The sequence below is a fragment of the Phaethon lepturus genome, unplaced genomic scaffold (assembly GCF_000687285.1).
Source record: "Phaethon lepturus isolate BGI_N335 unplaced genomic scaffold, ASM68728v1 scaffold20442, whole genome shotgun sequence".
Taxonomy (NCBI): Eukaryota; Metazoa; Chordata; class Aves; order Phaethontiformes; family Phaethontidae; genus Phaethon; species Phaethon lepturus.
In genome coordinates this window covers 1-24175 of record NW_010521473.1, presented here as the reverse complement: position 1 = coordinate 24175, position 24175 = coordinate 1, and the positions used below count along the sequence as shown (strand labels likewise).

At 49.0% G+C, this 24175-nt stretch overlaps 1 protein-coding gene across 1 annotated transcript; it reads right to left on the bottom strand.

Annotated features, from left to right (window-relative positions):
* Positions 1-1049: 1049 nt before the first annotated feature.
* On the bottom strand, positions 1050-23036 carry STRIP2 (striatin interacting protein 2). The gene is made up of 20 exons (XM_010281538.1): positions 22793-23036; positions 21693-21767; positions 21454-21588; positions 21137-21257; positions 20685-20753; positions 20468-20574; positions 20223-20350; positions 19690-19875; positions 18253-18476; positions 16821-16886; positions 16081-16144; positions 14921-14992; positions 14551-14625; positions 13336-13433; positions 12667-12793; positions 10515-10615; positions 8291-8357; positions 4725-4829; positions 4120-4324; positions 1050-1372 (listed from the first exon to the last, which is right to left on the bottom strand). The coding sequence occupies exons 1-20, from the start codon at positions 23034-23036 to the stop codon at positions 1122-1124; spliced, it is 2520 nt and encodes an 839-aa protein (XP_010279840.1). The 3' UTR covers positions 1050-1121.
* Positions 23037-24175: the final 1139 nt, after the last annotated feature.

Below are 24175 nucleotides of genomic sequence, written 5' to 3'. Positions count from 1 at the left end.
TGGACCTTATAGAAAGTTTACAGCTAAATATGCTATTAATTCTGAAAGTTATGGACCTCAGTGTCTGCTCTTTTCCTCACATGATGGCAATAAAGGGTTAACCAAAGCACTTTTCCTGCCCGCTTTAAGACTCGGCACAAACGTTCCCCCGAATAACCAAAAATCTGTGTAAAAATTAGGTTATTTAATGTGTCATTTACTGTCTCCTCCAGGGTTAGAAGAGCTAAGGAAAGCTACCTGCAGTAATTATCCTTCAAAAACAATCAGGTGGAGAGGAATGTGGCAGTCGACCTCCGCTACAGCTCTAACAATCATTTTACTCTAATACAAATGGTAAGTGAATGGAGTGGTGGAGGAAAGGGGGACGGTGGAAAAGGTAATAGATTATTATCCTTGGTGAACAATGCAAACATTGTCAGTTGTGGAAGCAAGCCTCTGTAAGTTGGGTTATACAATCCCAGCAGCAGCAGCAACGCCAGCCCACAGACAACAGGTAATGTCATCTCCTTTGGCCAAGTCAACCTGTCACCTCTGATTGAGACTGTCACAGACAGTGCCACATATTTCTTATTTTCAGCTTCATTAGGGAAGTAGGGCAGCTTCATGACAGTAGGGTGTTTGAAGCACATTACCAGATAGCCATAACTGAATAAATGAAAACAAATTAGGCACAGCGTGAGGCATTCGGGAGAGATGAAACCCTTTCACAGCTGAGACAGATACTCTTACAACCAACTTGCGTGTGTGAACCAAGCTAAGACACAGACCTGGACTCTGAGCTGTTGTACACTGGTATCAATCTAGACTAAAGACCAGATAAACTTGCTCTTGACACTGCCACTAGCGTGACACTGGAACCTGGTCCGTGGCCTCTGTGCAGGTCCGTTGGTACTCTATGGTCTCCAAGAAGTCACAGGAAAGGGACAACCTCCCAAAAGATGGCAGTTGCATGCTCAGGGGTGTCTGGGTTGATAAGAAGAGGCTTGGTCTCTTTGGGAAGACTGATATTTCTTTTGAGCTGTGCTTAAGAACACCCAGGTCCAAAATAATCTTCCTTTCCTAAGCCTGTAGCACCTTGGGTCCTTATTGAGGTGGGGCTGGGGCAGGTGAAGGTGTCACTCTCACTGGTAGTGCAGTAGCTCCTCCCAGCGAATGGGCTGGGAAAACACCTCCCGCTCCAGCCAGAGTTCGTAGGAGTAGTGGAAGTCCTTGGGGAGCTCCAGCCGCTGACCCAGCACGCTCTGCAGGCAGTTGTCCACCGGTGCAAACTCCGAGTCTTGAGGTTTGTCATATCTCCGGCTATTGAAGGCTTCGATGTTGGCTCTCAGGGTGCATTCTTCAGCCTGGAAATCCCATGGTCTTGCATCGATGTCTACGTTGAAGAAGAAAAAAGACCAAAGTATTGTGGAAAAAAATAACTGATGAGGTTTGAGCAAAAGAAAGGATGAATATTTTACAGCAACCACATGCCTGAATTGACCAGAGTATTAGCCAATCAGTTATTCCTAATCAATTCCCACTATGTATGCATTTTAATTTAAGGTATTTAAATGAAATATGTTAACATTGCTTGTAAATTAAGCAGAGTTAGAAAGCTTCCTATAGAAATTCAATTATTTCTGCTCTGCAGCATGCTTTAAGGACTCTCTATAATTACCACACTCCAGCTTTTTTCAGAAAGGCCTCACCACTTTTACTGAAAATCTCTGCAAATGTCTGAAGTAGAGATCAAAATTTAATGCATATAACTAAAACCTGGTGAGCTTATTAAGAGCTACTGAAAACAAAGGTTTTTAAAATTTGGACAAATGTAACTATGAATGATGTTGAAAGGCTGATAACTGGCTGTAATAACCACAATATTTTAAACATGTAATATTATGTAAACATGTAACATGAAAAAAAAATTACTTTGAAAGTTGGCCTTTATGAGCTCTAATTCTATATGAAATAGTCATTCGCCCCATAAAGGTTCAGTAAATTCATTGGCAAAGCTCAGCAGTGCTCAAGGGAGGGAAAGGTCCAAGCAGGGTATCAATCCAGATATACAAAGATAAAAATAAACACTCCGGGAAAAACCCTTCCAGATCGTGTCTCTGAAAGCCAGGTGTTTCCCTGGCACACTGTCCAGGTCAAGATGCAGTCTCTGCTAAGTAGTGAATTGTGCAATCGAGTGTTGCGTTATGTTGCTGATTAACTCTTTTGGGTGTAGTGGGACAAAAATTTCTCCTTTGCATCTGTCTTAAAATTGCATTATTCTCACTATTGCCATGCAAATTCACTTGTTACAGCAAACTCTTACTCCAGGGCAGGTGATGTAGCTAGTCTCCTGCTGTTTTGCAGCACGTAGTGCTCAAGCTATTTAAGTCACCCAATGAAGGCAGTATCCCATAGCTGTATCCCGTTAGTGGCATAAAGAAGCCTGGCTGCCATATTCAATCCCCCAGGGAACAATCAGCATGCTGAGAAAGGCAGCGACAGGATAGAAATCCTCGTAAAAGAAAGGACATCCCCAGTTTTCCAGCCTTCCTGCTCCTTGTTTTTTGGGGGAACTCCCTCCACTAGCCCTAAAGTGAAATTAAAAATAGCAATTCTAGTTTTTGGTTCTTCTGAATTAGTGTCATAATGGTACCAGGACTATCAAAAGCATAACAAGTCTTCAAAAATAGATTATATCTTTTAAGGTTGAAGCTGAACACCCCAACATAATTATAATGCGTTTCTCCCTCATAAAAAGTTAATATGTTAGGCTTTCACTTCTTGCCCTGTTTTCTTTGAAACAGGAATGCTACACACTTTTTTTCCTTAATGCTCATTAAGGAGAAGATACATGCAGAGCAAAAATTTAGGTCTGTGTTAATAAGGCAAAAAGATACTTTAATACTTTCTCTTCTTGCCTAAGCTTTGGTCAGTTGTTGCAGCAACTGGGTGTTCTTACAAAGGAATAAGAGTATGTGGTTTGATGCATCCCATGGATTAATACACAAGGAACAGCAGAAACTTCATGACATCCCTCAAAAAATACAGATTTAGACACAGAAGAGCTGTTTAAAGAGACCAGCACATCTGGTCTGTTCTTCAGCTTAAGGATTCAGAGTATCTGCACCGCCAGGCTGTAAGCACTGTTGTTTCTGAGGAGTGAGCTGCAGAGCTATCAGTCAGCTTTTCACTCCACAGCCATTCTCAGCACGCAGATTTGGTGTGGATACTGGGACAGCTTACTGCCTCGATGGCAAAGGTGACTTGGGAGTGCAAAAGCACAGGCCTGGGCTTGGTGGAAACTCTTGTCTTGGAGACTGTCGTGGTTTAACCCCAGCCGGTGACTAAGCCCCACAGAGCCACTCACTTGCTCCCCTCCAGTGGGGCAGAGGAAGAGAATTGGAAGGGTAAAAGTGAGAAAACTCGTGGGTTGAGATAAAGACAGTTTAAGAGGTAAAGCAAAAGCCGCACATGCAAGCAAAGCAGAACAAGGAATCCATTCACCACTCCCCATCTGCAGGCGGGTGTTCGGCCATCTCCAGGGAAGCAGGGCTTCATCAACATGACAGTTACTTGGGAAGACAAATGCCATCGCTCCAAATGTCACCCCCTTCCTTCTTCTTCCCCCAGCTTTATATACTGGGCATGCCATTGTATGGTATGGAGTATCCCTTTGGCCAGCCTGGGTCAGCTGTCCCAGCTGTGTCCCCTCCCAGCTTCCCGTGCACCCCCGGCCTGTTTGCTGGCAGGCCAGCATGAGGAGATGGACGGTCTTTGACTGCTTAGCAACAACTAAAAACATCAATGTGTTATCAGCATTATTTTTCATCCCAAATACAAAACACAGCCCTATACCAGCTATCAGGAAGAAAAGTAACTCTATCCCAGCTGAAACGGGCACAGAAACCCAAGCTGACCATGTCCCATCCTGATCTGATTATTTCCACCTTTCCTCATGCAATCAATTTGTTCCCTCCTGATGGTGCTGAACAGAGCCTTAAAGCTTCTGAAAAAAGTCCCCAGTAATGACCCAAACAACTTTATGGGACTGTAAAAGGTCATAGGACAAAATATGTCAAACCCCTTGTGTGTTGATTTCAACTGTGCACGCCAAGAGGATGTTTCCCTGGCAGTACTCACCATTGCCGTAAGCCCAGTCATCGTTCATGCGGTGCCGCACCTTCTGGTAAATGGCAGACATGGTTTTCATGTTGCTCTTTCTCCACTGGCGCCCCAGGTATTTGGTCTGAATTTTCAACAGCTTGAGGACGTACAGCTGCATCATGGCCTGCTTCACCTTCAGAGCTCGTTTCAGTATTGGGGCTGACTTAAAGACTACCAGCATCTGCCAAAGAATCAACACAACTTAATGCAATGTGTTCAAGAAAGCAACACGAGTGCTGTCTGTGCAGTGCAGCTTTGGGCACTAATACCTGGGCCACGTACGATACAAACCCCAAGCAGGTAGAACAAGAGTGTTCAACATAACCAACACTTGCTGCAGGGGGCTTAAGGGTCATGGAAATAAGCATTATTTGCAGAAGAAAAAGTATTTCTGCATTTAAGGCTCAATCTGTGAAAGAAAAGTGAGCAACTTACGAAGCAGCAGAAGACCCAGCGCTGCCAGGAGAAACTCTCAGCAGCAAGGCTGGGCTGAAGCCATGCACCATAGAGCTGGGGACACACTTGAGGTGCAATGCTGGCAGCCCACAAGCAGGTCTCAGGGAGATGGGACATCACCTTACCATTGTCCTCGAGTGTTTCCACTTGGTCAACTTGTTGAGGATCCTCAGCAAGTTAATGCAGGAGAATAAATTTCTCCAGCAGAACTGGTTGTTGTCTCCAGCTTCCTGCAAAGCAGAGAAGGAAAAGCGTAAGCCTAATGGCAGTGTTCAAGAGCACAGCCACAGAGATATCCTTGTGCAGAAAGTCTTTATTTTTACTATCTGCGCAAGTCTTATTTCCGATCAAGAGTGAGCAGCGGAGCTACCTCCTCACTTGGGTTGTCATCATGCTACTGAGAAACCAACAGATTCTGGGGAAAACTGTTCTGAAAGATTCAGATGTAACCAGTGTTTTGATTTGCATTTAGGTTTGGAGTAAGAGCTAAGATAAATTACATTATTCCGTCATGGGAAATATATATTGTGGTAGATATGTATTCATTGTTTACATTCAGAGAGCAAATTACAGCCTAGTGATCACCACTGCTTAGAAAACAGTTTTTGTTAATTATATAAATTAATTCACAAATTACCACATGCTTAGAGGACATATTACAGACAAATAAAAGGAAATCACATAGCAAGGCAGGATGACAAACAGCAGCATTTGTATCAGGAGGACAAGACTTTTCTGTAACAAAGATCCTCTCCAGCTTAAGTGCAGCTGATATATTTTTTTAAATACTAGCTAAATGTAAGCACCCCCAGCACTAGCTTACGTAAATACTGTGGCACATTTGAGCAGTAATTCCACCACTACAGTAACTTGCTTTATGTTTGAACAGCACTGAGCACAGCAGAAGTGTCCCACAAATAACCTATTTGGGGGTGAGAACAGAAACGAGTGCTGCTTAATTTATAAGCCACTTACAGCAAGCTACAGCCTTCACAACACATGGTAAAAACTGCAGCCTGGTGCATGATCCAGGTTCTGGGCATCTTTGGGAGGAGTTCGGGGATGACCCTAGGGAGCCCCTTCTGTCAGAGTGTCTAACCCAGTTTTGAAACTAGATTTACCCAAGAAAATCCCACCAGCATAATACATTTGTTCTTAAAAGCAAGCACCAAACCTATCATTTCAGTAAGCTGGTAAAATGCTATCGTACGCATAACTTTTAGAGGCCAACAAGAAAGTGCTTCTGGCTTATTTTATTTTTGGGATTTGGTCAAAGCCACTCTGAGCAAATGCACTTTTCTGCCAGTAGAGGCTACATCTGTGCTGGAGGCTCCTGCGCACACAGCAGAGCTCGCACGGCTGAGCGCAGAGGCGTGATGTCACCAAGATGTCACCGAGGCCCTCGCAGGTGCTGTGTGCATCTCTGGGGTGCCAGCTCAGGAGCAGTGCCCATGCAGTTTCATATCAGTGCCCAGTCCTAATCTACTCCCTCTGCACCAAAAAGATCCCAGTAGGATAAGCTAATACCCATTTCATAGGCAGCTGGATTTATTTTTGTCGCCAGTCTGATGTTGTCTCTATAGCTTCAAGTAAGTGAGAGACTTTCCATCAGTTTTATAGAAGGTGGAAACAGGCTAAACAGACTTTAATCCCCCTTTTATCCCTGTCTCCTGTTACCCTCCCCATTGCACCACAACACGGTGCAGCAGGATCCTCTGCAGCCCCCTCCCCAAACATGGGGAGCTAGAGAGGAGCAACAGCCCCGTGACAGGAGAGGGGAGACAGGGACTGGCAAGGAATCGAAGAGCCTGTCCCACAACAGGAGGGGTGAAGCCCCCAATACCTCACTGGGACTGCAGCCACTCCTCATTTACAGTGTGTGGGGACAGCTACCCCATAGCCAAAGGGTCCCTCCTCGTTCTGGTTTTCCACAGAAGTAAACCAAACACACACAATCCTGTGTTCAACCCGCTGAAAGCATAATCATCTGTTATATCTGCTAAGAAATGCGTTGCGGCTGGGATGTTAAAATCAGTGCATTGGAATATTAAAAAAAAAAAAGCTAAAACAACGCATAAAATATTGGCTGAAGAAACAGAGATATGTGCACAAGCGTATGCCTCAAGTATCAGGGCATGTTTAATTTCTATTAAATCCTTACATTCATGGGTACCCTCCCAAAGACAAACACACATGGTAAAATTCAAGCTGTTTTCTGCATATTTTCTAATTAAATTAGTCTCCCATGAGGCTAACATCCATGTCTGCTGGAGGAAAGCAATGAGGCACTGTTGTTTGATGCAACAGCTCCCAGACTGGGGCCAGACTCTACTGGGAAAGCATAACTGGGAGTATTTTCCGTGAAAGTTCCATCTTCTACAGCTATGAAGCTTGGCATGAGTATCAGGATTAGCATGAGCCAGTGGAGCGCTCAGCGACATGTCACTAGATGTCCCCATCGGGCCAGGATACGGTCGGTGGGAGTCTGGCAGGGCTGGGCGGGCACCGAGCCTGGCCAGGACACTCAGCCGTCAGCAAGTAGTCCATGGACCAGCACAAAATGGGACTGATCCCTTTGATAAGGGGGGAGGTGATGTCCAGGATCTGTCACCCCGAGAAGGCACCCAAAAGGAGGCAAGAAGCGCTGGTGGAAAGGCACGTGGGACAACGGTGGAGGACCAAGCCAGCATGCCAGCCACGTGTGACGATCCCACACCCACCCAAACGTGCTCCACAGCAGGTTTTTATATAAATTTGATCTGGCATAATCAACTCACGTCAGGAATATGCATCGCAGTGGCACATCAGAAATGCCATGGCTACAGATCCAATAAAACCAGTTTGGCTGTCCTGGCTGACCACAGCCTTGGAGGGATTCATGAGCAACTTGGGCTCATAGAAACTAGGGAAAATCTTTCACTTTATTTTGATGTCAATGATTTTTAACCTTAACCTGATTTCAATTGGTGACAATGATTTTTAACCTTTACACAGCTAAGGAAAGCAACATAGGCTTAAGATTTTAGCAGCCAGGCAACATGAGATCATCCCTGCCCAAACTGGTTTTGGTCAGGCTCCTTCTTAGTGATTTCTGTGTCATTTAGGGTGTCCCTCCCTCTGACCTCCCCTCCCTATTAACCCCAAAGCTTGTCCCTGCTCTGTGCCCTGTCCAAGTCCAACTTACTCTGCATTTGAATTATTGCAGTTATGAACCTGCCAGCATTAACGTCTCATCTGTAGTCTGTGTATTCACACAGCCCATCGCGCTGGCCAGTCTCCATAATACTTAGGCTCCTCTCCGTAGGGAATTTGGTTCATTCCTTAATCTACTGGCCTTTTAAGAAGCACGAGCGCCCAGAGAAATTTAAACCTGGGAGGCAACAGCCTCTGGGCAAATCCTTTTCAAAAGCAGGCTCTCTTGTTTGGAAAAGTGAGAGGGAAAACTCTAAACCCAAGTAATTTTATGGGGTGCACAACGCCAGCAGAGCCTCCTCCCCACCTCCCCATAGCTGACAGCAAGTCAGAATAGCGATGGGAAGAATTTTCAAGTCTGGAGGGGGAAAAACAAAAGTGTAATTTTGGGAAGGTTGGCGGCACAGAAAAAGAAGACAGAAAAAAGAATACAAAAATCCTTCCTCGCTCTCTTGCATACAGCTGTACTGGTTACAAGGACCCTTTCTGTGCTGCTTACCAGGCTTTCTGCAGTGAGCTCGGGTAAATCATAGACTGTACAATGCGGGTAATCCAGGACAGAGATGCTGTGGAAGACAGGATAGAAGGGACTCGTTAAGAACCAGGTAAATATGAAAGCAACTTTTTAAGACCATCTATGTGATTATGGCCAGCAATCCGTAACATCTTCCTTCCCTGCACCTGGGGTTTGAATTGCAATGGCAGCGCTGCCTTATGCAGCAAGTGCTTGGGTGGGTAGCAATCCCATCCCCAGTGAGCCATGCTGGGCACGTGAACCAGCCCACAGCCGGTGCCATGCGGACGTGCCTCCCTCCTGCATTGCCGACTGCACAGGCGGCATCCGAACGGGCTCCCGGCCTCACCGCTGCCTCGCCTCTCAGCTTGATGGAGCACGCCGATTCCTCTTGGCTCCATAAGCACATCCTGAGTGCATGAATAAGGACTCGAAGGATTTGGATCCATTAAGACATGGCTGATTAGTTATTCATATGCATATTTTAGAAAAAGAAAAAAAAACACCCAAACCAGATCTTAGGTTAAAATGGAGACATCTAATGACCAGCAAGAAAATTAATAATGAGGGCATCAGGTCTTTCAGAGCCCTCCAGGCCTATTGCCTTTGTAAAAGTAGCCAATTAAAAAAAAGAAAAAGTATATATGTATATATAATACATGTATACATACATGCACACACACTGATGCTATCTGTGCCCTGAAATGTGCACCATTCTAAAATGAACCGTGCACTATCACACAGCTTCTGTTCTTGTGTTCCCTCTTATTTGCTATTTTTTGGTTTTTAATTCAGGAGCTGAGCGACAAGTTGCCTTGTAACAATCACTGAGTCAGAGGCAATCTAGGATGAGACCCAAGGTCAGGAGATCCTCTAAAACAGGCTTTGTGTAAAGCATTTGCCTAGGAAGGGGCCAAAGACCACAAGGATAGATGCTCCTCGCTGGCTCCTACACATCATGACCTTAAAACTGGAAGTGCTGTGCAGATACAAGCAAGAGAGCACAGAGGGAGCCAGCTCGGGACCAGGAGCCCTTATGGCTCATTAGACGCAAGTCGTCAGTATACTGGCATCACTTCTGATATTTCCCATTGCAGCATCAGTGGACTGGTTGGGTTGGACTAGATGACCTTTAGAGGTCCCTTCCAACACAAACTGTCCTGTGATTCTATGACTTGGGTCCACACATCTGAACGTGACAAAACCCCACAATCCTTTCTGCAGGGCAGCGCCCGATGTTATTCACCACTATCTGACAAACCATACTCTGGCCTGGGCAGAACAGCTAAACCTCCCTGGATCAGACCATCCAGCTGCAAACCCCACCTCATTTCACAGGAGCGTATCCTGCCTGTGAAACCTCCATCAGAAAGCAGAGGAGGGAGCTAAGTGCTCCTGGGCTATGTTTCCTCCTCACTTATGTGCCTTTAAAGCACAGGACCAAAAGTGGAAATGCTTACCAGCAAGAGAATTAATATATCACTTTCCATTTTTCCATGCGTGCCTTCTCACACGTACACAACCATACCGAGCAGGAGACAGACCAGCTTACATACGTGGCTCAAAAGCAACGAAAATAGCATAAAAAAGCAATAAAAAGGATCTTTTCATCGTTCCAACAGTAATATCCCCTGAGACGCTCCCTTCCTCAGGGAAATCCTACCGCGCCCTACTGAGTTGTGAAAGAGTTGTGCTCTCTCAGTTCTTAATGCAGTAGTCCAGCCAGTCCCTACAGACTCAAAATGGGGCTAGTGTCTTCCTCAAATCAGAAGTAAAGGGCAGGGACAACTACACAAAACCTGAAGAAGTCAGGAAAGCTGAATTATAGCTATAAATAGTGGAAAAGACCTAGAAGACTCTACTCCATCTAGCCTTTTTGAAGCTGTGGCCCACAGATGCCTGGTGGCATTGGACTGCTTTCCAGGAGTCCATGTAAAGATGAAAAGAAGCCTACTGTCAGCAAGGGAGACAGGTCGAGGTGTATTTTAGTAGTCCAGTGAGAGATTGGAAACCCGTGATCCAGTTCTCCTCATTAAACAGTAGGGATTTGCTCCCCTCCAGCATATTCCTGTAGTAGAGAGCGTACTGTCCCAAAGCCATGTTAGGGACCAGAGGTCACTTGGTCCCACCACATATTCATGTGTTAGGGTTCCTCATGCACAAAGCCTCCCTGCTCCGTCATCTCTCTCTTCCCCAGAAGTGGCTGTACCTGTTTTTGGCAGTGATATAAGACATGATGTTTTGGTTGAAGAACTTCAGGATCAGCGGGATGCAGTTGGCAAACACCAAATGTTGGGACACGTACTCAAACTGAGGAAGAGAAGTGAAATGGGTGAACGTTAGCTGGGAGCATCACCTGGGAATGGAAACCCATTTCCAGCCAAAGCAAAGCGGTCTTGATGGTTTGCTCTAGACACCTTGTAGACCACCTTCCTCTTGCAAAAGTCTGCTGTATAAGGCTTGCATCATATATAGCAACTCCCACCAGCCATAGAGTGGACACACAAACTTTATGGCAGTAGTTTAGGAACAGCTGCACCTAATGACAGCAGTGTAGCTCTTCAAGATAAAAATCTGTGGCAAAACAGTATATGGGGAAGGAGGAGATGTAGCTATTACATGAGAAAATACAATAATTCCTGTTGCTGTCACTTGCTAATCCCAGTCTCTTTTCAAATTTTGACTAAAAAAAATACCTTTACCTTCATATGTGCTTTTAATTTCTCCCCCCTTCTAAATGGTCTGGGTATGTACGGCTGCATAATACAACAAACTCCTACTGTCCTCTAAAGAGACAGACACAGATAGCAGCAATATCCTACCCTATTCCATCCTACCCTTGCTTCTCACAAACCTGCAACCAACATCCCCAATTTGAGAGCGAAGAAACAGCTTGTTCCCACAGGTCTCATCTCAGCCTGGTAGAAGCTGTCGATACTCGGTACGCCACAGACAACACGCCATCGCAATTCTTTCCGAGGGAGTAACTGGCAGTCCCCGCTAGCCAGGATCTGAGATGCTCTCACTGCTTTGAGCTGCCAGCAACTAGTATGTTACATAGGACTGGACTGAAGATAACGCTAGCTTGCTGAACTGCAATAATCTGATGGTGTTTCTCTGCTGCCGTAAGAAACACCAAATCTCAACAGAACCAAGGCAAAAAAACCGAACATGATCTGTGTTGGTGTGCAGGTCTGTGCAGTTGCTGCCTCACTCATGTGGCAACCAGTGAGCACAAGGTGACCCCCAGCAGAGCCTAGACCAGCCACGCTCTCCACTACCCTCCGCTACCTCTGTCAATGCTGGAAGCATCAGCTCAGCCCCCACAGCAGTTTTTGGGATGGTCCCTGAGACCAGCTTTGGCACCGAAAGAAATTATGATGGCTCACCCAAAATCATATACAAAAGCGGAATCAAGGAGGGCAAACCTCACAGCTTTCTCTAGATTTAGCACCAAACTGCAAGGATCCTCCTGCCATGGAGGAAGAAATGAGAGGAGCCATTTTGGGGGTGAAGCAAGAAAAATTAGTGAAGGGACATGGGGAGACCCGGAGCAAATGTAGGATTATGAAAATGTGAGTTTGTTGTTTGGGGTTTTTTTTCCATTTTATCTAATCCAATACATGGATTTATATTTATCCTCAGATAAATATCAGCGGGCTTCCTAACACAGATGGATTTGTACCATGTTGAAACCTTTAAAAGTAGAAAAAATAGTATTAAAAAACACTAATGGTTTGACTTGCAGAATGGGTGGAGAACTGGGCCCAGGCCACAGCCCACATCAGTCCTTGGTGTTTTTTCAATCAAGGAACGCCTTCATGTGGGTGCAGTTCGATTGGTGCCATGCAGATGAAACAAAAATCTAGGACCTAGACCTCCAGGCTCTGTTGAAACTAGAGCCCCAAGAACTTGATCCTGCCAAGGGACAGAGGACTAGATTAGTTGACCTCGTGAGGTCCTACCCAGCACTATTTCTGGCCGCTGGAGATGAGACAGAGCAAAAAAGGGTCTTGTCTAGCCCCCATCCCCTTCCTCCTTCTGCCATGGAGGTTCGTGCTTGTGATACCTTGTAAGTTTTAACCTGATCAGCCACAGCGTGAATTTTTCCAGAAGTCTGAAAACTCTTTCCACATGAGTGGAAACGATCCTGTCAAAACACAGTCAGAGATATATTGCAGACAGGTTATCCCTGCGTGAGTAACCCTATACAGATCCTGGCCCAGGCTAGGGTTCACCGCTACATAAAAAGTGCAGCTCCTCACGAAACCCTTCCTGGAGAAGTCTTTTAGGACAGGGTCTATCAAGACACACTGGCTTCAAGACCAGCTCAGCAATGGCCAACCCTTCTCTACACCCACCTGGTAGATGTGGTTCAGCTTGAAGTGCTTGAGGAGCAGCAGCAGCAAAGCAGAGATGCTCTTCACGATGATCTCTTTGTGTCTGTTCACATCTATCCCCAGTTTCATGCTCTGAAGAACAGTGATGCTGGATTTGAGGGAAAGAAGGCAACAGCACAGTGGGTATGGGAGCAAGGAGGACTAAGGGACTGTTGAGTTCATAATTCATCTGGACTGGTTCTACAGAAACAGGGACCTTCACTTCCCCCTGGGAATCCCATTTCCACCCTCTCCTGCCTGGTGACACCAAAGTGCATTAAAAAAATGGAAAAAGCAGCTGATTGCCCTCCACCAGCAATCCTGGGGGAGTGGTATGAAGGACACCTGCCATATGCTCACACATCTTTATGATTTGTGTCAATTAGCATGATTTTATGCCTTGTGTCACTTAGCTAGCAGAGCACAGTGGCTGCCAACTGCACTAAAATTGTTACGTTCCTGAAAAAACGGCATAACTTCCTTGGCTTTCACCCCTCTGCCCTGGTGGCAACAGTAGCTTGCACCTATCCAAAGAGACATACCCAAATCTGGAGCTCCCCAAAACCTATTGGCAAAGCCCAACCCTCCTGCTCAGTCCAAGACTTCATGGCAAAGCTGGGATGCCTGGTGGCCACCTTCTCCGGGACTTACGGCATCTCTTCAGGCAACACGTCTGCCAGGATGTTGATGGAGTCAGTCTTGGCTTTGGAGGTAGGCGCTGCAGCAAGGAGGATCTTCAGCAAAGCTATCTGCAGGGGAGGACAGGCACGGAAGGATGCTCCCAGGAAGGGGCATTCCTTCCTTCTCCTTCACTTGCTGAAACTGGACAACTTCAACCCAAGTCTACAGGATTTCACCAGCCCAAGCTCCACTCACTGTGATGGACTGCCTGCACCAAGGCTTGACCTCTCCTTTTACACCCTGGACAGACAGGCCAAGTATGGGGAGCATGGCAGCTCTGTTTTAACATTAACTTAAGGCATCATGAGCACCTGAGCTCTAGTAGTATGGATAAAATAAAGCAAAGTATATCAGGAGCTTAATGCATTTAACTCTGTCTCTCCCTATGGACATAGTGTGCCTGACCCAATTAACATCTTAACGTAGCTGAATTTCAGGACACTCATTGTATTCCTCTGGGAATCTCTTGGGGCCATGGGAAGGCTGCAAGGGATGTTCCTGTAAGGAAGGTCATAACCTACAGACTTTCCACAGTTTGAATAGGTGTTGAGCGCACAGCCAGGCTGGCAGAGACCTGCAGGCATTACCACCTGGTTCGCGGAGCCATCTAAAGCATGATGATGGTTCAGTTTGGTTCCTGGCCCAGCAAGCCATCATACTTGGAGATCAGTGTGATATTGTAGTGGAAAGTTAATCTCAGCAAGAAGGACAAAGGCTCAGGGGACCAGTGAAGTTCCTAAGTTGCTTCTTGACATCAGAAGTGAAGGTGCCTGCACCAGTATGCAATGACTTCTTGGTAATCACTACAGCTCATGCAGCTCAAGAGGTGACACAGGGCCATCCCGTACCGGTTCCCCTTGATGTCCAGAGGGCAGGAGCCAGTTTTGAGCTCCCACCAATGTGCAGGACTTTGTTCTTGTTCCAAATCCTCCGCACACATCCTATTTTCCAACCACTGACCTGTCTCCAACCGTTTGACTGTGCCCCTGGGTATCTGCACCCCTTGTTCCTCTGAATCCCTCCTCTTGGGCTGTACTTTCCACCCAACTCTGCCCTGGATTCCCACCAAAATCTCACCATTCACTGAACACACCCCAGTGGCCCTGTGTTGAGCTCTGCAGCCCACAGATTGGCACCACTCCCCACTCAAAAGTTCTTCTTAAAAGTAAAGAAAGACGGGCTTACCATGTACTGGGGGAGATTGTACAACATTGCTCGATACAAGACCTCACAAGGGGTTTCTTGGACTTCCTCTTCCCCCTAGCACAGAGAAACATTAAAAACAAGAGAAAATTAAGTATTTCCAGTCCACACACAAGATATGTCAGTCACCTCCATAAAACCCAGCTTGAGGACTTAATGATGGACATAGCTGCACGCTGACTGCAGGAAGCTCCAAGCCTCTCTCCACTGCTATATTTGATCAAGATATGAACTTCCAGAAAAAAGAGCATCCAAGGTGTATCCTAGGGATCACAGAGAATGTATGGATTTCTATGACACCTTGAAAGTCTTCCACACATCTGTCTAGTGATGGGGAGCAGCAGCTTCTTACCAGAGACATGGGGCACTTCTCCAGCTCCTCCTCGTTCTTGATCTGGACATCTGAGATGGAAACGTACTTGTGCTGGCAAAATACACAGACAGGGGCAGAGCAATATCACAACTGAGGGATGAAACACGATCAGCGATGACAACATTTGCTGATTTCAGTAATTTCTGAGTTAGGTATATATGTCACAGCATGAGCTCATGGAGAGCTCATCTTTGTGTGGGACATCCCTCTGTCCCTGAAGCTCCTCACACATCATGCCTTTGATTATTTCCACCTACTCCTTCTAGGATCTCTCTGTAAGTAAATGTAGAGGGACAACTGCCTCCAAAAGGCAATCCAGACCTTAGATAGGGTCAGTTGGCCTCACTCTACATGGAGCAATGCAGGAACCAAGGCAGGACATGCTTCCCCCTGGGAACAGCAGAGGTCTGGGCATGCATGTCCAAATCCAACTCTGAAAGTCTGTCATCTTCAAAGCACACAGAAAACACTTGCCAGGATGCAACAATGCTATACCTTGGATAAAGGGAAAGTCCAAGCAGTGGACAATCTACTTGGAAGTGCAAGGAGGAGGACTCAGTTTTCCTTTTTTCTGTTGCCCCAATTCCTGCAAGACGCTCCATAAACTTTTCCATGACAATTAACAAGAAGGGGTCCTCTTACTCCATCCAGTAACTGTGTTTCAGCCAGAGGTTAGACGTGAGGCTCCCACACTGCGTGTGGATATCGAGCTCCTCTGAAGCTGTTCAGACCTTGACTGGATTTACCAGATTGACTCCCAAGGCAGAGAGCGCATAGCTCAGACCGAACGTGTTACTGTACATCAGCTGAAGAGGAGCAGAAGACTAAATTCACATGAAACATTTACTGTGGGCTGACAGCATATATCTGAGGAACTTGAAACTTGTTATAAGTGCTATATCACAAAGTTTATGTGTATGAGACTTGATGCCCTGTGATCCCCCTATGGCCTTAGTGATCTTTGCCAATTATTTCCCCACCCCCATTAGATCCCCACAGGTCCAGTCCCACCTCAGAGCATCTGCTGAGTGCCAGGGAGCAAAAATAGAAAGGGATGAGGTTAGACAAGCTGGATTGCTGCTCAGCAAGGCCTTCTGAGCTGCTTCACCCAAGCACTGTGCATGGACCCATCATCTTACCTGCTTCAGTGTCTTCACACTTTCATGGATAGGCCGTGGTAGCCCTATCAGGGTTTCGGTGTCTCTGTGGGGAATGAAAGAAGGTAAGTATGAGGTTGAGAAGAACTGCGTTTAAACACTTCCATGTCACACAAGGTAAAAGAGGGAGCCTGTGGTCTACTTAATCTACTGAACACATCCCAGATGGGTCAGGAATTGGAAGAGGTTTTGGCATGAGCTGTCCACCCTCCCACCTCCTCCCCAGCACAGCCTGTACAAGAGAGGGGTGACATCAGGGTGAAAAATCGGGGTGAAATGAGATCTCTGCATGGAGCCAGCTGGAGCCCAGCATCGCACCTAAAAACAAATATACCCTGCTGGGTCTGTGCCAGGATGACTCTGCACCTGCAGCTTGATTTATTCAAAAAGTGGGTAATTTGCTGTGGATACCAGATTTTCCCGACTCCCTCCCTCATTAAACTGGTCTCTGGCTTGGGCCAGGGGTCATTTAGTCTGGGCTAGGTCTGATTTTTAATAGAAAGAGGTCCTTGGAGACCAGCATGTCCAAGAACATGTTTTTATAATGCCGAGTGCACTGCTGCAGCCCCAGTGAAATCCATCGCTGCTTCGCATTGTCCCGAGCATGCCTTAGACCAGTTGAGTTGAGAAAACCCGAGCTCTGTGGACATCTCCCACCAGTTAAATTGCACTGGTGGGAGCTACAGGACAGATTTTGTCGGATGTACACACATAATACTCACTGTCCCAGTGTGAATCCAATGAATTTGTTCCTGCTTGCTTCCAGGAAATGCTCGATGTCTTTCTGTCTGATGGAGCAGCAGAGAAACCAAAACAAGGAGAAGGTTGGAAAACAGACACATACCAGATCACAGCCTATGCTGCTCAGAAAGGACAGCAGTGGGGGACCAGCAAGAACCTTTGAGATTTCTAGGATTGATTTCTAGAGGTCTTGATAGCAGCTGGCTAGAGCTCCCATTGCTCTTGTTGGTTGGGAGCAACGTGAACCAAAACCATTTATATTTGCTGTGCAACTCCATACAAGCGTGCAAATAAATGGAAAGGAGTTTTCTACAACCAGCACTTTTTTATCCACCTTCTCTGGTCCTAGCACATGCATCTTCAAGTAGCATCTGCTCACTTTGAGCGAACAAATGTTGTCTCTGCAGTCTGGCAGCATGCGTGCTGCTACAAGAGAGCAAGCTGACGTCTTTCCCACCATGGGCATCTTTCATGAGAACTGGTCAGGGTCTCAGCACTACAGGTACAACATGAACCACGGGCCAAGGCTCTCACAACCACTAAGAAAACCAGCTGGATTTCCAGGCACCAGCCAAGAAAAACAAGGGGCATTTGTTTCTGAAGCTAAGCGCGTTAAGCTATGTGGCGTACAATGGCACTGTGTGTGCAGAGACCCATGTGGGAAACCAGTTCTTGCCGTGTCACTGAGAGGAGTGCTCTGGATAGACACACTTAACTCTGTCACTGCTCCCACATCGAAAAAAGGTATTTTCTCCTGTGTTTTAAAGATACTGGATTAAATCCAGGTTTCAGAACAACAGCAAAAAACACACATGGATTAGAGGGACGGTGACAGAGGATTTGACCCTTTCTTCCTAACCCTCCCCCATATGTGTAGCAGAACTGGTCTTAGGAAGGGAAGGCACCAACTTCTTTATCCTCAGGTGTTTTTCTCCAATTTCTCACCTTAGAGCAAGGCCACTCAAGAAGGCTTCATTTGGCAACACAGGAGTCCCACTCAACATGCAAGAGGTGATGTTATTAACCAGTTCTCAAGATAATTATTCTGGGACCTTGCCCTACCGAGATCCATTGGTGCCAGTTGGGAAAGCTGACGCTGCTCCCAGCCCATGGTCCCTGCTCCCACAGTGCTCCAGCACAAGCCTCCTTCCCAGTACAATCTGGGATTTCCAAAATGGGATTGCCACTTATTGGCCAAGCTTGGCCACACTTGGTTTGTAAAGCCTGGGGAAGGGCTCAGCTAAACTCAGTCCCAAAAGGACCAACTGAGACAAAAAAAGAAGTGGCGTCACTTCGGTTCAACTTGCCAGAGGCCAACAAACTTGCCGCAGGCTGACGTTCAGCCTGGAATGAACTCCAGGACAGGCAGCTGGTAGGACTGGGGAGGATAGCAATGAAACTAGATCGTTTTACCTGACTTTGGGGGCCCAGGGAAGCCCTTTGGGGAATGACACCCTTTCAATAGGCGAGCGCTGAGCAGGCATCGCGGGGATAATCGTGTCCCGCTCCATCAGGTCTAGTTCCCCCTCGATCCCGCTGTCCACGTCATCATTCTCCTCCTCATCAACGCCTGCTTCGTCATTCTTGAAGGGGTCTCGCTCGTTGTAGATATCCAAACTGTCTTGCTTCACCAGGGGCTGCAGCAGAAGGGGAAGGAGAAATTCAAGTCACTCCATGGATTTCATTTCCCACCCAGCTGCTGGCACCAAACCTCTCCATCCTGGAAGCATCAAGCTCCCAGGTGTTCCTCAGGTGAGGATTTCCCTCCTAGCTCTTGCCACCAAAGTCTGGACAAGGAACAATCCCCTCTGTACCTCTAGACTTGCCGCTCTAGGAGGTATGACCCCATTTTCCATCTTAACTTTTGCAGCTACCATCCAACATCTCTCCCCCAGCCAGAAAGGCGTTTTCATCCTCTGATCATAACACAACAACTCCAAGAGCAGAGCTAAAAAAAGAGGAGCTTGCTGTAAGCAGTTTGCTACTCGGTGCTTATCAGCCCTTTGCCATAGGGTCAGGATGTCCTCTCACTTCCTCTGGATCAAGTGCATCACGGGGCTGATCTGCCGCAACTGAAATTGGTGTGTGAAAAGCTGGACATGAGCCGGCAATGTGCGCTTGCAGCCCAGAAGCCAACGGTGTCCTGGGCTGCCCTCAAAGCCGCATGGCCAGCAGGGTGAGGGAGGGGATTCTGCCCCTCTGCCCCGCTCTGGGGAGACCCCCCTGCAGTGCCTCGTCCAGCTCGGGAGCCCCGGGCACAGGAGAGACATGGACCTGCTGGAGCGGGGCCAGAGGAGGCCCCAGCAACGCTCCGAGGGCTGGAACAGCTCTGCTGGGAGGAGAGGCTGGGAGAGCTGGGGGGGCTCAGCCTGGAGCAGAGAAGGCCCCAGGGAGACCTTCCTGCAGCTGCCAGGGCTGAGAGGGGCTGAGGAGAGAGATGGGGACAGACTTTTTAGCAGGGCCTGTTGCGACAGGACAAAAGGTGATGGTTCTAAACTGAAAGAGGGCAGATTTAGACTAGATCTAAGGAAGAAATGTTTCACAACGAGGGTGGTGAACCCCTGGCCCAGGTTGCCCAGAGAGGTGGTTAGATCCCAGGTCAGGTTAGACGGGGCTCTGAGCAACCTGCTCTAGTTGAAGATATCCCTGCTCATGGCAGGGGGTTGGACTAGATGGCCTTGAAAGGTCCCTTCCAACCCAAATCATGCTGTGATTCTATGAAACCGGAAAATGCATGAGCCCTTGCAGCAGAAGGGAAATGCGCTCCTGAGCACAGTCTGGTGAACAGATGATGGCCCCCATTGGAAAACCATCCTGGGCCATGTGCCAGGAGGATGAGCCCGCTCTTACCCGCCGGCTGCGGTGACCACGCTTCTGCTGCTGCTGCTCCATGAGCTCAATGGAGTAGGTGGGAGGGGACGCGGCACGCATGCTGCGCATCACCTGGATGCTGTCCTCCGGCAAGGGCGGCAGTCCCAGCTCCTCCCGCCTCCTCACCTTCATCGCCTGCAGGGCTTCAAACCCACCCAGCGTGAACTAGGGGCCAACAAGAGAGGTGAGAAAGTGGGGAGCAGACATTTGACCTAGACTGCATGGCTCTCCTGGGCTTCCAGAGGAGCAGCAGGTTGAGGCCATCAAACTGGAGAGTTGAGGATGAAGACACCACGTCACTGGTTTGTTCTCCAGACTTTTCCCCCACCCCATGTCTTCTGCGTAGCTCAGCCCACCCTCATCCCAGAAGAAACTGTTTGCTTTCTGTCAGCTTCCGCTGCCATCCTAAATAACGTCATTATGGTTGGATTGCATAGTGGAGAACATCCAGGCTGCATCAGAACTATTCCCAAAATGATCAGTTTCTGGAAAAAGAAAGTGTATGCACCTACCAGAAGCACCTTCCAGAGCAGCAGTAGGACCTTCTTCATGGGAAAGTGTGGAGCGTGGCCACTGCAGAACTTGGTCACCATCGTGAAGAGCAGAAGAGCAAATGGCTCTTCAGTGTGCACAGGGAAACCTGGTGGAGAGAGGGACCAGGAGCAGGTTCAGTGCAGATCCCCCGTCCCTGAGGTCTCCCCACCGGTCCAGCACAACGAAGGGACCTCATTAGGGCACAGTGAACTTTGTGTCTCACTCAGGTCCATCCTGAAGGTCTCCCGGCAGGTTTTCCACTCGGGGGGATCCGCATCCTGCTCCACACGGATGTTCTCCACCATCAGGTACATGACACTGAGCAGCACCCTGCCGGGACAGTACAGCAGGCAGGTGACATGGCCAGCCAGAGCCACTTTGTCCCCAGAGGCTCCCCCACAGCCTCCACCCAATGTGCTGGGCGGGCCCAGAGGGGGTACCTGAGCTCTGTGCTGTCGGCCAGCGAGATGGCCGGCTTCCTCAGGGCGCTGCTGCAGGCTTGGCTGTTGCTGCAGGGAAGGGGACAAGCTCAGCCCCAGCCACCAGGCATGGGCTACTCCTCACCCCAACACCCAGCCTACGTCTGCAGTGGTGGAAACGCTGTGCTTGGGGCTGTGCCGTGGCTGCGGCACCTCCCTGGTCCTCAGTGAGGAGGAGGAGGAGGAAGGAGAAAGAAGAATAGGGCAAGGATGATAGGTACAAAGGCGATGAAGAAGAGGAGGGTGAGGAGGGTGGAAGAAGAGTGTGAGGAGGGTGGGGAGAAAGAAGATCAAGAAGAGGAGGGCGAGGAGGATGGGAAGAAAAAAGATGAAGAGGAGGGTGAGAAGAAAGAGTAAGAAGAAGAAGAGGACAAGAAGGGTGAGGAGAGCAAGGGCAGTGTGGGTCGTCTCACTCAATCTCCATGTTGAGGAGCTCCAGGAATGCAGTGAAGGTTCCCAGCCGGTACAGGAGGAAGCTGTTGTGCCGAGACCAGTGCAGGACATCGCCTTCATTATCACAGTCTCCAAAGACACCTGGAAAGGCCCAAAGGGAGGCAGTGGTTAGGGGGGAGCTGCTTTTGAACCCCTGGAGCACACGGGACCATCCTGGGAAGGAGCTTCACTGCACCAACTTGGCACAACCCCAAGAGAAGTTTTCTCCCAAGACCTCATGCTGAAGCCAGGCAGTGGATACGTGGCCACATCCAGACGCAGGGGATGTGGTCCTTACCCTGTGCCAGGTAGAGGATGGCCCGTGCTACTTTGAGCCGCTTGTCCCTGTTGACCACCTCCAGCCCATCCAGCAGGTGCATGACATAGGCCTTCTGCTGAGCCCCATCCAGCTCCAGCCACCTCTTGCCCTGCACTGGAAAGGGGACATGACAACAAGCTGGGTGCCTCCCCAGGGGGTCCCGCTCTCACCCAGGAGGGCTGCCCCATGCCCCAGGGTGCTGAGCCCAGAGCTGGTACCTTGAGCATGAAAATCCTCCTCGAAGCATCTCCTGTTGGTGCTGAGCTCAGGCTCCTCGGTGTAGCTGTACAGCTCTGATGGAGAAAGGGGTCAGCAGGGACCTGGAGGGGTTTCACCCTCCTCATTGCCAAATTCCTTGTGGGACTCCGAAGGATCCCTGTGCACCCGAGGAGACATGGGGCAGAGACCTAAACTTATCCATGAGCTCTTCTGCAGCTCCAAGAGGCATCTTGGAGGCACCCAAAGGTACCAAATCCATCATTTCCATCCCCGTGTCTGGGCTAGGCTGCCCACAGCAACGATGCTGAAGCTGCATTTGCAATTTCGTAAGGGCTTTTTTGGGGGTAATTTTCTGTCCCGGTTAAGCCCGTTTGCAAAGAGAGAGGCTGCAGGAGCACCGAAGCAAGACCTGCACTGATTTCACACCCAGCAGCTTGGATATTTTGGGACCTGCAAATAGGAGCTGGACTTGGAGGGGCACAATGTTGTGCCTGTTCCTGTATAATTCCTACCTGTTCCTATAGAATTCCTATAGGTCCTACGGTGCTGAACAGCACCACAGGGGACTGAAACGCTCCTGCAAGGGAGGAGGAAGGATCCCTCGAAGAAAAAATGTGCTTTAGCCAAGTCAGCTTGTGCAGCTGAGACACACAGAGCTAAAAATAGCCCCTTTGCTAGTTGAGATACCCTCGGGACCCCGAGGGCTATGGGGCAGAGGCAGCCAGAGTCGCTGCACGGCAGGAAGATACGGGACAAGGACTCAACCCATCGTGACACCCGCGATAAAGGGTGACACTTCCCAGCCTGGGCTGTGCCACCAGGCACGCCACCCGTCCTCCCACCGCCTGCACGCCTGTCATCGTGTCCCAGATAATTCGGAGCGCGGGGTAATCCCTGTGCCCCCACGCGTCCCTTTTGTTTGTCCCCGGAGAGCGGGTGGCTCTCTATTAATAAATCCCTCTTGCTCTATTACCGCAAGGATGATACCATCGCTATCCATCCCCCATCCCGCTCGCCCAACTTCCCGAGGGATTTTTTTTTTCCCCCCTGCCCGGCAGACGCCTATTAATAGCAATGCAGCACCCAAACGCCGCTTCACCTGCTAACTCGGTGCCATGGCTGTCGGCATCCCCGTATTCGAACTCCAGGTTGGGGCAATCCACCGAGCCCTGCGGAGAACGGGTTGGGGTTAGCGGAGGGGCTGGCGCATCCCCATGGATATTTCGGGAGGCAGGATGGCTGCCAGTGCTCTCAGCCTTTGCATTAAAGTTCCTCCAGCCACCGGAGCAGCGACTCATGCACAGATGATCTTGACACAGGTCTCCAGAGCTTGAGCGGGACATCTGCGCAAGGCTACTTAAAATACAGGGCAAATTTGGAAGGCGAGCGTAAAAAGAGTATTTCTCAAGTCCTGGGGAAAGCAGAGGCAGGACCCAAAGCGCCAGTGAATATTTGATGCCTTTCAGAGCCCCACATAGGCTTAAAAACAAAGTCTGGGGCTGGTTTGAATCAAAGGTTCCCAGGAGGATGCAACCCCCCTGTGCTTTGTCCTCAGCGTCCCAGATCCGACAGCTTTCGGGGTCGAGCTTTGCCCTTTTGAAGCCTGTAGGGTTGTGGATCTCCCCCCTCCTCCCCTGCGGATGAGGAACTGGAGCATGAAACTTCGCCGGAGGATTACGGCAGGGCAGGGAATGGGCGGCTGCAGCCGGACAACCCAACGCCAGCATTGCGCTGCCATGCCCCGCAGAGGGAACACATGAATGGATAATCAACTAAATTAACATATTTCTCATTCGGAATCCCGGCATCCCTTCTCAGCAGCCGGGCTGGAACCGATGCGCATTGTCACGATTAATATTGATGACCCCGGAGGATGCACGGCTCCAGGCTGAGCCTGACTTGCTCAGAAACGCTGGTTTCTCACCCAATTTTTGCAGCCAAGATAATCGGGGCGGTTCGGGGAGCTAAAGCCGACGAGGAATTCGGCAAAGCGCGTGCTGCGCTAATCTGCTTTGCGAGGCTGAGCCAGCGGAGAAAAGCAAACCCCAAATTCACAGGCAGGGCTTGGGGGCTATGACTCGGGCACTGTCCCCCAGGGAAGAGGGACCCTTTTTTGGGTCAGCTGTCCCCAGGGAGCCCCTCGACCTACAGCTCCTCGGCAGGGAAGCGAGGTCTCCTGTCCTCTGCTCATGGGGGTCCCGCAGTGGCTTTACGGTGGCTGGGGACACAGGTCCCGGGCTGGATCTGGGTGACCCCAGCCTGGTCCTGCTTTCCCAGCCTGGCACCCACGAAGCCGGACGGGGCAGAGCAGCAGCGTCGACGCAGCCCAGGGTGGGGTTAGAGGTTTCGTTATTTGGGCAAGGGCGGTGAAGGGTGGCGGAGGGGACTGTGGCCGCCAGACCCTAGCGGGGGGGGTGTCAGTGGGTACCTGGAGGCGGGGAGGGGGGAGCCCAGGGCCCAGCTGGGATCCCAAAACCTTAGT